The following is a 13230-nucleotide window of genomic DNA, read 5'->3' as shown; positions in this document are numbered from 1 at the left end:
GGATCCAACCATCCAACATTCTTCCCGCCACTTTTCAAGATGGAGGATTTTGTTCACGATGTCAGTTCTTTGACCAAATTTCTGAGTAATTTGGTCAACAGTTCCTCTGGAAAAGTCACAGAATCAAAGTTTCTGACATGCGATTCGCAGCATGAGTTTTTTATTTGGGTCATCCCGCCGAAAACATGGCATCCTTTGCGAAGAATAGTCGGGAGAAGTCCAATGGGCTTTCTTCTTGTTGGGAAAAGTTTGCAAGATGCCTGTGATTCCCCGAACGAAGCAACTTCACAATTAACTAGGTATAAGAATGAAAGGGTCCCAGTTGGAACACCGCTTTCTCAAGAAGTGTTTTACCTCACAAACAGCGAGCCGTTGCAATCATACACCGGTGTAAGCAAAGATGATAGCCAAGACAAAGGCTGTGTCGCCGAATGGCTGTTATCACTGGCAAAGATTCACCCCACTTCGTTACAAGAAGCAAGGTATTTTCTCTCTCTCTATGCAAATGCTTTGAGGGGTTCTGTACAGCCTGTAGAATTGTGGGTGTGTGTAGATGGGAACAACACTCAAGAGATTACCTACCTAGCAATGGCCCCAGAAGAGACAAATGTCAAATTGACCAACAAGGACATGAACGATCCTGGTAGAAAATCCATGAGGCATGTCATCTGCACCAGTAAGAGTGAACCGATAACAAAGAAAGAAGATTTGCCAGAGCTGAGTTCATTCACGCGGCATCACTCTACTGGTTCGTCAAATGCTTTTGTCGAAACTCATGGCTACGCCCTTCATGAGGTCATGGGTACATCACATTTAGATAACCAAGAATGTGATAGTAGCAGGATTGCTTTAGAGTTGACCTGGAATGGTGTCAACTCCCTCCTCCAACCTCATCCACATTCGTGCGATGGAGTTCTTCACATTAAGAGCATGCCAGGAAGCGTGCATCTTGCCACATATTCCTTGTACCTGGAATTGATGAAAATTGATCACTTCTCCAAGATTTTAAAGGATGAAGAATTCCCGTGGCCAGAACCTTCCACTGCCAATGCAAACCCAGTCTCCACCCAGATGGATGCATTCTTTGCCAAGTTAAATTCAAGCAATGTGTTTTCACCAACTGTTGAAGAGGAGCTCGAAGAAGAAGAAGAAAATGACGGAGAACCTACATTTGCTGATGCCACAATGGCTCACTTAACGTTGCAAGAGTTTTCTCGAAAAGATTTGGATTTCACTGAAAGACTTTGGCTCTTGTTGAAGGACTGTGTTGATGAAGATGACCTTGTATCTTCATTGCAGATGTGTAGTGTCGCTCTGTTCAGTGGAAAATGCCAACCAGTCATCCACAGCTCAAATGTCACATCCCTTGCAGTGTTTATCAGAAAGCTACTGCAGTTTGAGACCAAAGAAGAACAAGAGAAACTTCAAAACAGAGCCAAGGAGTTTCTTTATCCTGCTTCAGCTATCAAGTGCCTGATAGAAATTGGTGCTGAGAAGCTAGCCCGCGATTACACCCAGTATTTTATACACGAGGAACTTGCAACCATGGGGCAGCTATCCAGCTACCTTAACAGTGATGTTCCACTTGACACCAGGGTCTCAAATATCAAGAAACTTCATCAAACCTCGGAGCTAGTTGTAACAGCCAAATCGGTAACTAGACTAGAACACGAAAATCTGCGATCCTTGACCCAAAGTGCCCTCACTTATTACCAATCGCACCCAGATAGCCAACAACCTATGTTCTCTCTTTCACTGCCAGCATTTGGATCTACTGCTGGAGCTGCAATCAAGAGTATCTGTGCAACATCTAACCCTGCTGTTTGGTGTGCCGCTATTAAATCCAAGACAAAAACAAGTTGTCACACAACCATTGTTCAGTTAAGTACAAGCCAGCCAGGAAATGTACGTGACGGTGGAGACCCGGCTTATGACGTCACCGAGCTGAATGATGAAGACTTTGACCCAGATAACGATAAATTTCAGTATTTTCTGTCCTGTGCTAAGCAGGTGGTGATGCCTGTTATTCAGTAACTGTAACTGTGGCTGTACTAACTTTGTGGAAATAATTACAAAAAACAGCCAACCACCCAATGCGAAATAGATGATAAGTACACAATGACGTTCTTGGAAAAAATTTCAGAGCCTAGTAACTGGAAGGTCATGGGTTCGATTCCTGCCGGGGGCTCGGAAATTTTATCTGAGAATTATCATCTGTTTTGCAATTTATTATAAGAAAGTAGAAAAAGTGGGTTAGAATCAAAACCTTTTGAGCATGAGAAGTGAGAAAAAGTGTAGAGTCAAGGACATCAAGAACACTTAGCTGTTCAGTATTTCTTGTAACAGTGTATATGTTATATCAAGTCCCTTCAATGTGGGTACTGTTAAGTACCATTGTGGTATGCATTGTCGTCCTGGATAATATGTCAGCAAGAAAAACAATATTCTTTTTCTAAGTATTGATCTCACTGGAAAAGTGATTATGATCCTTGTGATTATGGATTTGATAAGTTGGCTTGGAAATGTTATTGTACAAGCATACACTACCCATTACAGTCAACTCTCACTTGGCGGACACCTCGCTATTACAGACAGCAGCTAAATCCCCTCCAAAAATAAATTACAGACGTTTGACTGAAATAAATTCCCGCTATTACTGACTCTCGTTATTAAGGACACTAACTCACGGTCCCAAGGGCGTTGCAATATAGGGAGTTGACTGTAGTAGGGGTGGGTGGTTTGAGGAATGTTGTAAAAATAATTTGCCTTGTACTTACACAGTTGTTACAAAAATTTAATGTACATAAGGTAACACTATGACTGGGATTTGTTCACCGTAGCTGATAACACTTAGGTTCCTACAGCTGACACTCAGAACAGTTTAATCTTCCTTGAACAAAATGCTGTCATCTTAGTAAGAAGTACCAACCATTGCAAATGCCTAAAATGATCTCACAGGACATCTCTGAAAATGTTTTGACTACTCAGTGAATCAAACAAGATTGAAATTAAAACCTGCATTTCTTCAAAACAGCTGTAAATATAGAGCTAGAAGTCCTCTGAGAGATCAGGTCATTATTGTTTGTAAAATAATAGCCAGGATAAAACTGCTTGCTGCTTGTTGCAAACTTAATTAAAGTAATTTTAACATGGATGTGCCCCCTCTCATGCCTAAATTTTATGAATGTCCAGTTATCAATTCATGGTTAACAAAATTAATGCAGACCCAATCCATGGTACAGAAAAAGATGGTGCCTGTATATTTTCCACAATACCTTGCAAATCTAGCACAGCCAATAGGCATATAGAAAGTCATAATTTTTTGCTAAATTCATCCCTATACTAACAGCACTGTATGCTAGGTTTGAAGTTTTAAGATTTTTTTCTGTGCATTTTTAGGGTTTGTGGATATTATGCTAAGAATAATGGGTAAATGGACCAGTCACCATCTTGCTAGCACTTAGCAAAATGATTTTTTGCAATATGCAGCCATATTTGAATGTGATTTTTGTTCATAAGCACCCTATTTCAATAAGTGTGTGCCCTCATGCACCTATCAATGGGGGATGGGGGGAGGTATGGGCTGAGGTGGAGACTTTGATCACCGTTGGCAGCCTCACACAAGTGGAATTTTGGGAAACTTTGAACAGAATGTTTGTCCCAGGGTAGGGAACTTGGAGCAAACTTGAAAACAAAAGTAATTGACATCAAAAAGAGCTGCATTAGCAGAGATTTTGAATCTCTTTTGTTGAGGAAATTTTATCTAACACAGCAGCCATCTTTGAAGTGAAAGGAGAGCCTAGTCATGACTAGCTCAATGAGACAACAAGGTTGAGGATAGACAAATGGAAAGTTAGATAGTGACACTGTATCTTCTGAAATTTGATGTTGCAAAAGACCATCAGTTCTTTTTGTTAATGTATGCAGAAAAAAGCATTCCTTTCACTTTGGTTCTAAAGAAATATTTTGCATATATTTGCATATTCTGCCTCCTCCCCTCTCTCCTTAGGAAGGTTTGATACTCAGGTTAAAGTATGTAAAGCCAATGCTGCCAGGTAGCTTCCAGTGTTTTTACTAATTGACTGTTCACTATTGCTGTTGGTAAGCATACTCTGCTTGCGAGGCAACTTTTGGTAAGTCCTTTGTAAAAGATTTAATAATCTGCCCTATCTAGTAATAATAATTAATATTACTTATAATAATACTAATGCACTAATCTCGTCTGCTGTTCTACTGCCTTAGCTTATGAGGTAGTGTTAATGTTCAGAATTTCCACTTTTAAGTCATAGTTGTGCCCGTATACAGGTTTACATGGACAGCGTGCATTCTTAGGACGGTGCCTACCTTTGTTACTGCGCATATGCATTACGTTCTGCGCATCTTGAGATACTCAGGTTTCTTACGGGTGGTGCCTTCTAATACAGGGATATTTTTGCGCAGTTTAAAACTATTTCGAGAAAGCAGCACTCAGCAAGTGCTCTTGGTACCCAAAAAGAAATTTGGGGTAACCATGCATTTTTTCAGAGATAATAAAGCTTCAATTTGGAAAAAAATGCCATACATTGCTTTGTATTTTACTGTTTTTTATGAGAAATTTATTGTTGCTTAATTATCTCTAACAAAAAAAAACGCGTGGCTACTCCCAATTCTCTTGTTGGATTTCAATAGCCCTTGCTAAGGAATGCTTTCCCCCCATAGTCGTAAACAACCACAAAATGCTTCTTTTTGCTGTTGGGTGTCCTGTGAATCGGATGTACCATATAATGTTCCTCACCCCACCCCCATCTGGTAGGTTAGTATACACCTCAATTCCGAAAAAGAATTATTCTGGAGGAGAGATTCTACTTTAATTAGTTTAACACTCAATGCATCCGAATTTTTATCAAAAGAGGAAAACATTGGTGAATTCACTGGCTTGCCACTTTGGCAAAACGTCGATAATACTCTGCACCCTCCCCTCCCTGGTTCATCCCGGGAATTGCTTCTAACAAGTACATGTACTGTTTTGCTCTTGTTTTGCTTCGCTTCACGCCGTTTCACACACGCGATACTGTTGTCTGTTGTTTGTTGTCATGTCAAATCAAAGCAAAACCCAAAGAATGGCCATGAAACGGTCTGCAAGTTACAATGGATTCTCCTTTGGCTTGCCGTGCAAGATCGACGAGCTCCAAATCGATGACAGTTTACTACAACCTTCGGTATTTTCGGGCCAATGGAATCTCCTTTTCCACAAGCAAGGCTGCCGATGTCTGATAAGATCACCAAATCACGAGACTGATTGCCCTATATTTAATGGATTCCCAAGTGGATTTGATGCTTTGGAAAACGCCGATATTAGTTTAACCGAATTAAGTGATGTTTCCAACGGGAGCGACTCAATGTGGCAGGAAGAACTTTTTCGTTTGAGACGACAGGAAGCGACCTTCGAGAAAGACAAAGCAAGGCTTGATGAAGAGATAAAGACACTTAAACTCAAGTTGGAATTAGAGGAAGACCTGCGACGCAACGATAAAGAATGCATGGATATTTTGCGAGGTCATATATCTGTCCTGGAAGGAAAACTACAGTGTAGCGAGAAAAGGATAAGGGAATTGGAACACGAAAGGCAACGACTTGAGGTCAGCTCAGTTTTGACAACAGCATCAACACGCGAATTTGCGCTCGTCAAAGCACGTTTGGATGCAAGTCAAGCTACTATTCAAGCTCTAGAGGCGGATCTGAAAATGATTAAAGGGGAAAAGTCTAAGTTGGAATGCGAGAGAAAGGAATCAAAAGATCTGGTGATAAAGTTGGAACATCAACTTGGTAGTGCAAATAAAGAACTCCAGCGTCGCGAAAATCGAATTAACCAACTTGTCGAGGAAAGGAGATCCTTAGAGGATTACCAGATAAAGGCAAGAAGCCTTCAACGGAAAGATCAGAAATCCTCTTATGCGCTCCAGACTCAAATAGTTAATCTTCAAGAAAAGCTGGAAATTTCTGAAAGAGCCAACGAAGAGCTGGCCAGAGAAAAAGTCAACTTGTCAGACAAAATTAATCAACTTGAAAACACGGTAAAAGAATTAGAAGGAAGCTATCGTTCAAAACTCGAGCAGGCTATTGAAAGAGTGAAAACAATGAAGTCAATTAATTCTCTGTCCAAAGAGGACAGCCAGCTGAGTTTAATGACCGAGAACTCGACACAGGACAGTGCCCTGTCATTTGGTGAAGGTGACCCCACTTTGACACTCATAAATCATACTTCTGCATTGTTGATGGAGTTAAACAAACAAACAGACGAAAACTCTATAAATGGGATAGTTTCAGAACATCTAAAAGAAACTTTGAGCAAATTTCTCAAGCAGATTACCAATGGTGATATGCAGGGACTTCATGGGACTAAATTTTTGGAGAACCCTTTGAGACTTGGTCCAGTTGCTAAGGAGTCCTCTCAGGAAGAGACTGTATCAGAGAAGGGACCTCCAGCTGTAAGTAAAGTGGTTAACAATGGTGTCCCTGTATGAGGGTGTGTAAGGGAAGGTTCTACACCTGGAAAATGGCTGGTAACCCGTGTAGCAGTTTCCAGATTATAATAATGAAGCCAAGAGAAAGGAAACTAAAATTGAATCTTGTCTGAGCATTGTTGAACAACCAACCCCCCTCCCCTCCCCCCCCCCCAAAAAAAAAGAAACGAGATTAAACAGTAACACGACATTTTTTTGCCTTCAGTGTTAATGGAACTAGTTGGGCCTCCAGCTAGAACTATACCGAGAATATGCCAAGAAATAATTTCTCGGCCATTTTCATACTAGAGGAAGCGATATTATCTGTCTGGACAAACTAAGAGTTTTCATTAAGGGCTGGGCTCCAGGCTGTCTGAGGCCACAACTTCGCCCGGCTGCTTTTAACACACCGACCAGTTTTTTTTTTTAAATAGAAGATTACATCCAAGTTACCTACTGTATCCTGCCTAGGTGCAAAATGCCCAAATGTTCAAAATCTTAATGAAACTCCTGCGTCTTGAACGGCGCACAAGGAAAGATAGTTCGTCCAGATGGATAATGCATCTTGTGCCATCTTTATACTACAGATGCATAACCAGACAAACAACAAATGTTTGCCGGAGATCGTCCAGACGGACAATGCATCCTCTTCTATAAAATGGCCATTCAGTGTATCTTGTTTGTTATTGCAGGAGGTAGACAGCTAAGAGGGATCATCCAAGCAGGCACCTCTGTTCTCTTGACCCATCAAAATCAAACCCCCCAAAATTTACTCATGGAAGGCATTTTCTGGCAACTTTTCATGGGGAAGGGTAGCTAGGGATTGTTTTATGGAACCTACAATCCAACAAGTTTGAATTAACCAGGGCTGAAACCCCAGCTGGCACAAAAGAAAACGCTTAACTCATCAAGATGCCAAGTCCAGACAAGGTGATATGCCCCCTAAATGAAAAGAAAATGTCACTTCACTTGTACAGTTTCATTTTCTGTGCTCTTTCTTCAGGTAAACAGAATTCAAAGCAAGAGTCAGGATGGGTAAGTTTATGCACTCTGTTGCACTTTCTATTGGAATTAGGAAAGCAGTATTTAAGTTACTCCTTGATTGAGAATTTGCAGTGCAATAGCTTGTAGCAGGAATGTTGCTGGGAATGTGGAAGAGGAGCAACTATTTTAAAGGAAGCTTGAGATACTTCTTTGCCTCTTAACCCTGATCCTTTCTACTGTAACCTTGACAAGAATCTCTCTATTGATAATTGGCCTAGTGGCGACAGCATTAATTTTGCAGTTAGTTGTCAAATTCTCAAATTCTGCTAATTAGAATCTGTACTTGGCTATGAGGCTTAGGGGAATAATACAACAGAAATCAGAGATGAATAATTTACTTATTTTGTTTTATCCCTGTAAACCTCATAGCCAAGCAAGAATATTTATTTTAATGCTTGTTTATTTTGTGCCACTTACATTGTAGTACACCAAAGGGTCCATTCTTCATGGTGAAAAAGGTCACAAGAGAGAAATTCACGACATATCGTCCTGATCTTTGGGAAAAAAGACAGAATGCTGCAAAATCTCTCTCTCATTCAAGACATAAAAGGAAACCTTCAGGAAAGGAGGGCGACAAAACATGAAAATAACAAAAAGATAATATGCAGTTCCAGAAAATATCCATACTCCCCCCCCCCCCCCCCTCCGAAGGTTTTTTGTTTTGTACCCCCATCCCCCCAGAAAATTCCAGTTTAGCTTCATACTTTGCTTCTTAAATTTTGTCTTTTATGACCCCCCTCCCCCTAGGAATTTCCAATGACCTTCCATGGGGTGGGTATGGATTTTTTCTGGAACTACACTATCTAAATTTGGCTGGATTAAAGTGAGGAATAAGGATCATTGTTCTACTTTGTTACATGATGTAACAATTTAAAGTGCAAATATCTACCAAAATACCATATTTTATGACGCTCTTCCAGAGTTTTGCACAGCAGAAGACTGTTAAAAGCTCAATTGGATGAAAGAAAACTGTCATCATGATGCAAAAAACCTTTTTTTCATAATTTACAGAAAGTTGTTTAATACGAAATCAATATAATTATGTAATTTAACTTGTCAGATTTTTTCTCGCAAGCTAAAGCCTCGGAGAAATAAAACTGGACTAAGTGAACTGGTCATAACAAGTTTGTTCGAAGAGGACCCACCTTGTCTGGGGTAGGGGGTTAGGGCACCAGGAGAGACCCTGGAGAAATATTAGAAAAAAATTAAATTTTTTGATTGGCTGCTCCTTAACGGCTTGCATTGTTTTACCGCAGGAATCCTGCGGTAATAAAATTCCATGAGTACCCTGGAGTCTCTACTGGTGGCCAAAGAGCCTGAGGACTCTAGGTACGAGATTGTGATTCATGTGTCATGATGTGGCTTTTGTGCCCATTATCAGGAAGTGATGATGTAAAAATGTAAATGCTCACAGTAGCTTGAAATCAAGCTGTATGTAGCTGTACTTATGATTTTATACATACATTTCAAAGCTGTTATTCTTTCTGCAGAAATTATATGGATATTAAGCAAAGCCAAACAAACAAAAGAATTTTACAGCTAGCCAACTGTACATAATTTTTGTGAATATTCAATTCTAAACCATGTACTCAGGATAAGCTGGAGAATTAGCTGCAGTAATTTTCTGTTCTAGAAATATTACAAGTGGTTTGCAAACAAGAAATTTGCTTATGCAACGCACATTTTTTAAGGCCATTTTAAACAGTATGACTTTAAATATTTGCAATGGGCTGTTGTAGTGATCACCTCTGTATTGCATGCTGGTCGTGCCCTACAAAAAAATCATCTACAAATTTCAACATTGCCTGTGTGTACAATAATATGTATATTGATATATAATGAAACATGCCTTACAACACCATGACAATTGTTGTCATGGTGTTGTAAGAAATGTTTCATTATATATCAAACACGAGGAAGGTTGTTTTATCTGATTTCCAAACACCAGGAAGTGGGTTGAAAAAATCATGGCAGGGCCGTGGTTTCTTCTAACAACTTCAAGTTGTTTGGAAACCTCACTTTGAAGTGTTTGATAATTAAGAAAACTTCTCAAACTCATTAATAATTCATCAAGCCAAAACAAAGCAAATCACTACCGTGAAGGAGGTTTAGAAATGTGATCTTAATCATCATAAAATTTTGTGAACTTTTGCTTCGAATATCTCCAAGAATTATCAATAGTTTGAGAAACTATAACAAACACTCGAAAGAGTGTTTCCTTCTATTTCCAAACACCTCAAAGTTGGTGAAAAAATTTTGGCTTCGCCTAGTTTTTCCAACCTACTTCTCGGTGTTTGGAAATCGGAGGAAACACTCTTCCTCGTGTTTGATATAATACTTCTCAAACCATCAACAATTCTTGAAGAAACTTGAAGCAAAACTTCACCAAATCTTATTAGTAATAATTAAATCACATTTCCTTCACGGAAGTGAACTCCTTTCATTGTTTTCTCTTGATGAACTGTTAATGAATTTTGACATTTGACATGTTGTGCATGACAAATATCGCAAGAAGTCTTGCTTATTCATTGTTGGTATCATAGGCTTGTTTTCTGCACGTTGCATGATGACATGGTCATACTGTCCAGATCGGCCTTAAAAATAATTTTTACAAAGGCTTAGCTTACAATGTCTAATTTCAATGTATTACTATTGTTATGATATAAATTATTCTCTTGATTCAGATATATATATATATATATTTAGCGCATTTTGTAACAGTAAAAATGTATTTTTGAAATGGCTAGATTTTTTGCATAAAATAGTACCAGGGTGTAAAGAGAGAGTGTAATATTTTTTTGTTTAGACTATTTGTTATTTGAAGAAGAAATTGCTGCAGCAATAAAAGTGTACTGTGAAATAGATTTAATGATAATTTTTTTTTAATTAACTGTGTGAATTTTTGTGCTTCATATCTAAGGCACACAAATTTGGGTGATCCAACTTTGTCAAGTGCTTGAAAATCTAGTTAGAAGGCCGAGTTGCATTGAACCTCGTTATGAAAGCGAGGCTTTGTGCATAGATTTTATTATGAAAACTAGTTTTCATTCATACCCAAACGACACTAATTTTCATTTGAAAAGCTTTGCAGGAAGCCTGCACTTTCATAATGAGGTTCAAAGCAACGTGGAAATGGCCTATTCTCCATTTCAAATATTTTGCATTTGGTTAACTATACAGTACCCCACTTGCAGTAAGTTACAAATTTATAAACTTGTGTTTGTAAGGATCTGGCACTTGGGGGAAAAAATGGAAAATTCCCTTTTGAAAAAGTGGGATTTTGAGATATCCAGTAAAGAACTACAATATTGTAAAACCATATCCAAAGGAACAGTTTTCTGTTGTTAAAAGAAGCATTAATAAGTGTCAGTAGTAGAATCAGTGTTAGTGAATTGCCGTGATGCTGTGTGTGAATTTTGACATAGGACACAAAATTTGGCAAAGTTATCATTGGAAAATTAAAAATTACATACCCAAAATATTGTGGCTCTTTTGAGACATGATTTCTGAGTGAGTCATTAATATGTAGGGGACAAAACAAGTGTTTCAAGTATATATACTTCATGACTTGACTTGTAACACAAAGTCAAACCATAGAACTAGCAGTAATCAGAGTTTATGGAGATGCATTCAAATGTTCTTTTCTTTGTGGGTGAGGGGGGTAGGGGTAGCCACATGCCCTCAGAAATAAGCCCCCAAAAATAGCAATAGGGTTGGCGGTCTGGACACCAAGAATTTTCACATTTTTCGGAATGAAAGAGAAATTAGGATTCAATCTTGGAATGCGATTATATTGTCAAATTATAGTCAAAAGAATAACTGACCCTAAGTGACTCCTGATCTCCTGTTAAATTCTCCCCTTTTTAGAAGGAAATGCAAGCTAATCTGGAAGGAGAATCTAGCAGTTTATCAGAAGTCACTTAGGGCTATTTCCCAGGCGCCCCTTCAAATGTCCACACAAATTTTAAACTATGAGCGATGGCAAAAGCTTTGTATAATAATATCACTTTATTAACTATTATTGTACAGTTCTTAAGTTATTTTGCTCTTGGATCCCATCAAAAATCGATTTGACTTAAACCCCTGAAGGGGAGATATGTCTAGAAATGCACACCAATGAGATGCATGAACTGTATGATCGACATCACAAAGTGTTCCCTACCCTAAATTCTAACTAAAACACAAATAATTCTGTCAACATATGAAGTCACATGAAAACGACAAAAAGGTCTGTCGTATGTAAAATATAGGTGCATTTCTAGACATAAGTGAAGGAAGGATGTGAGGGTACTCAATTAGGAGAAAGAGATGTTCTAGTACTATAAAATAACCTCAAAATAACAAAACCAGACAAAATGGCACTTAAACCAGTCAGAACACTTCAGAAAGCAATTGAGTAAAGATGAGGAAGCTTTATTTTGTACTTTTTTAAAATTTTTATATTGTTATTCGGACCGTTTAAAATATTGTCCTGTACAGCCCTTGTAACAGCTTACAAATAACCACTCTTAGTATAAATCTACCAGTGTTCTATCACGAATGCCGTTCTTTGATTGGCTACGCTACTCGCTATCTATTCTGTGATAGATAGTGAGTAGCGGTTTTCAAAAAAAATGGCGGCCGCTTCGTCGCGTTTTCGAAGTGTCTGCGATGAGGATATAGATAATTTACTAGTTTAGTTTTGACCAACTAGTAGATTTATACTAAAACAATTAGATTATTCGCTCTCGATTTCTATGCGTGATAGCTGATTCGGGCTCCGCCCTCATCAATTATCACGCGATAGAAATCTCGAGCTCATAATCTAATTGTTAAATATTGCTCATGATGTCTGGGCTGCTGTGAAAAGATGGGTCAAATCTGGGGGAAATCAAATTTTGTTCGAGTCAAAAGGGAATTTGAGTTAACGGGGTTCCACTGTTCAAACTACACCAAAATTGAGCAATTCTGATTGGTTTAACAATGCTTCAACCAAAGATTACTGTTGTTAAGCATTCAAATGAAACTTAGACATAAATGTAGTGGTGTAATAGTAATAGTTGTGTAGGATATGCAGTTTTGGTTGAATTTATAAGTTTTTGACTCCACACTGTAATTTTACTTTCAAACAGTGTAGAGCCAAAAACTTATGAATTCAACCAAATAATTACCTACCGTACTTGTTCTCCAATCTGATTGGTCAATGGAAATGGCCCATTGCAAGTTGAGTCATCATGTTCGTGCAAACTTTCAAACCTTTTCTTTGAACATGTGTAGATGCAAGCTTTACAACAACATACTTAATTGGCAATTATGACTCAAAGTGGTTTCTTGCATGGATTAACCTATAACTAGTTCATATACACATACATTTTTTCTGGCATCAATTGTCTTTCTGCTCAATGTTTGGTAAAAAATTTTGCTTGGCAATCTGACGCATACAACTAACTTGTACATGTAAAACAGCCTGCACACTTTAAGTACCACTGTCAACAAAACAAAGCACTCTTCTTTTCTCAGAAACTTGAAATCATTCATTTCCTTTCCTTTCCTGAATAGGATAGGTGAAATGATAGGGAGCTTAAGCAATGACGATGGCGACAGCAACGACAACGCCTCAAAACAATAGGTTTAATGAGAAAAAACAATCGCTCTGCACATGCGTTTTACATTTTGGTACATTTCTTTGTCCTCCTCTTCAAAACAACAACGCGAAATGACCACA

General features: G+C 38.5%; 2 protein-coding genes across 2 annotated transcripts; both read left to right on the top strand.

Annotated features, from left to right (window-relative positions):
• Positions 1-3154, top strand: LOC146454335 (protein zwilch homolog). Its single transcript, XM_085095497.1, has one exon. It carries the CDS (start codon positions 40-42, stop codon positions 2032-2034), a length of 1995 nt encoding a protein of 664 aa, XP_084951623.1. The 5' UTR covers positions 1-39; the 3' UTR covers positions 2035-3154.
• Positions 3155-4984: 1830 nt separating this feature from the next.
• On the top strand, positions 4985-8683 carry LOC146454334 (uncharacterized). The gene is made up of 3 exons (XM_085095485.1): positions 4985-6467; positions 7486-7517; positions 7951-8683. The coding sequence occupies exons 1-3, from the start codon at positions 5073-5075 to the stop codon at positions 8108-8110; spliced, it is 1587 nt and encodes a 528-aa protein (XP_084951611.1). The 5' UTR covers positions 4985-5072; the 3' UTR covers positions 8111-8683.
• Positions 8684-13230: the final 4547 nt, after the last annotated feature.

The sequence above is a fragment of the Pavona decussata genome, unplaced genomic scaffold (genome assembly GCF_977016875.1).
Source record: "Pavona decussata unplaced genomic scaffold, jaPavDecu1.1 SCAFFOLD_302, whole genome shotgun sequence".
In the NCBI taxonomy this organism is placed as follows: domain Eukaryota; kingdom Metazoa; phylum Cnidaria; class Anthozoa; order Scleractinia; family Agariciidae; genus Pavona; species Pavona decussata.
Note: the sequence above shows the minus strand (reverse complement) of the source record. Positions and strands in the feature narration are given on the sequence as shown.

Bases quoted from the DNA above. Each gene is read 5' to 3' on its own strand.
- LOC146454335 (XM_085095497.1), top strand. From the start codon at position 40: ATGGAGGATTTTGTTCACGATGTCAGTTCTTTGACCAAATTTCTGAGT.
- LOC146454334 (XM_085095485.1), top strand. From the start codon at position 5,073: ATGTCAAATCAAAGCAAAACCCAAAGAATGGCCATGAAACGGTCTGCA. The intron at 6,468-7,485 runs GTAAGTAAAGTG...CTCTTTCTTCAG, and splicing joins CAGAGAAGGGACCTCCAGCT to GTAAACAGAATTCAAAGCAA. The intron at 7,518-7,950 runs GTAAGTTTATGC...CTTACATTGTAG, and splicing joins CAAAGCAAGAGTCAGGATGG to TACACCAAAGGGTCCATTCT.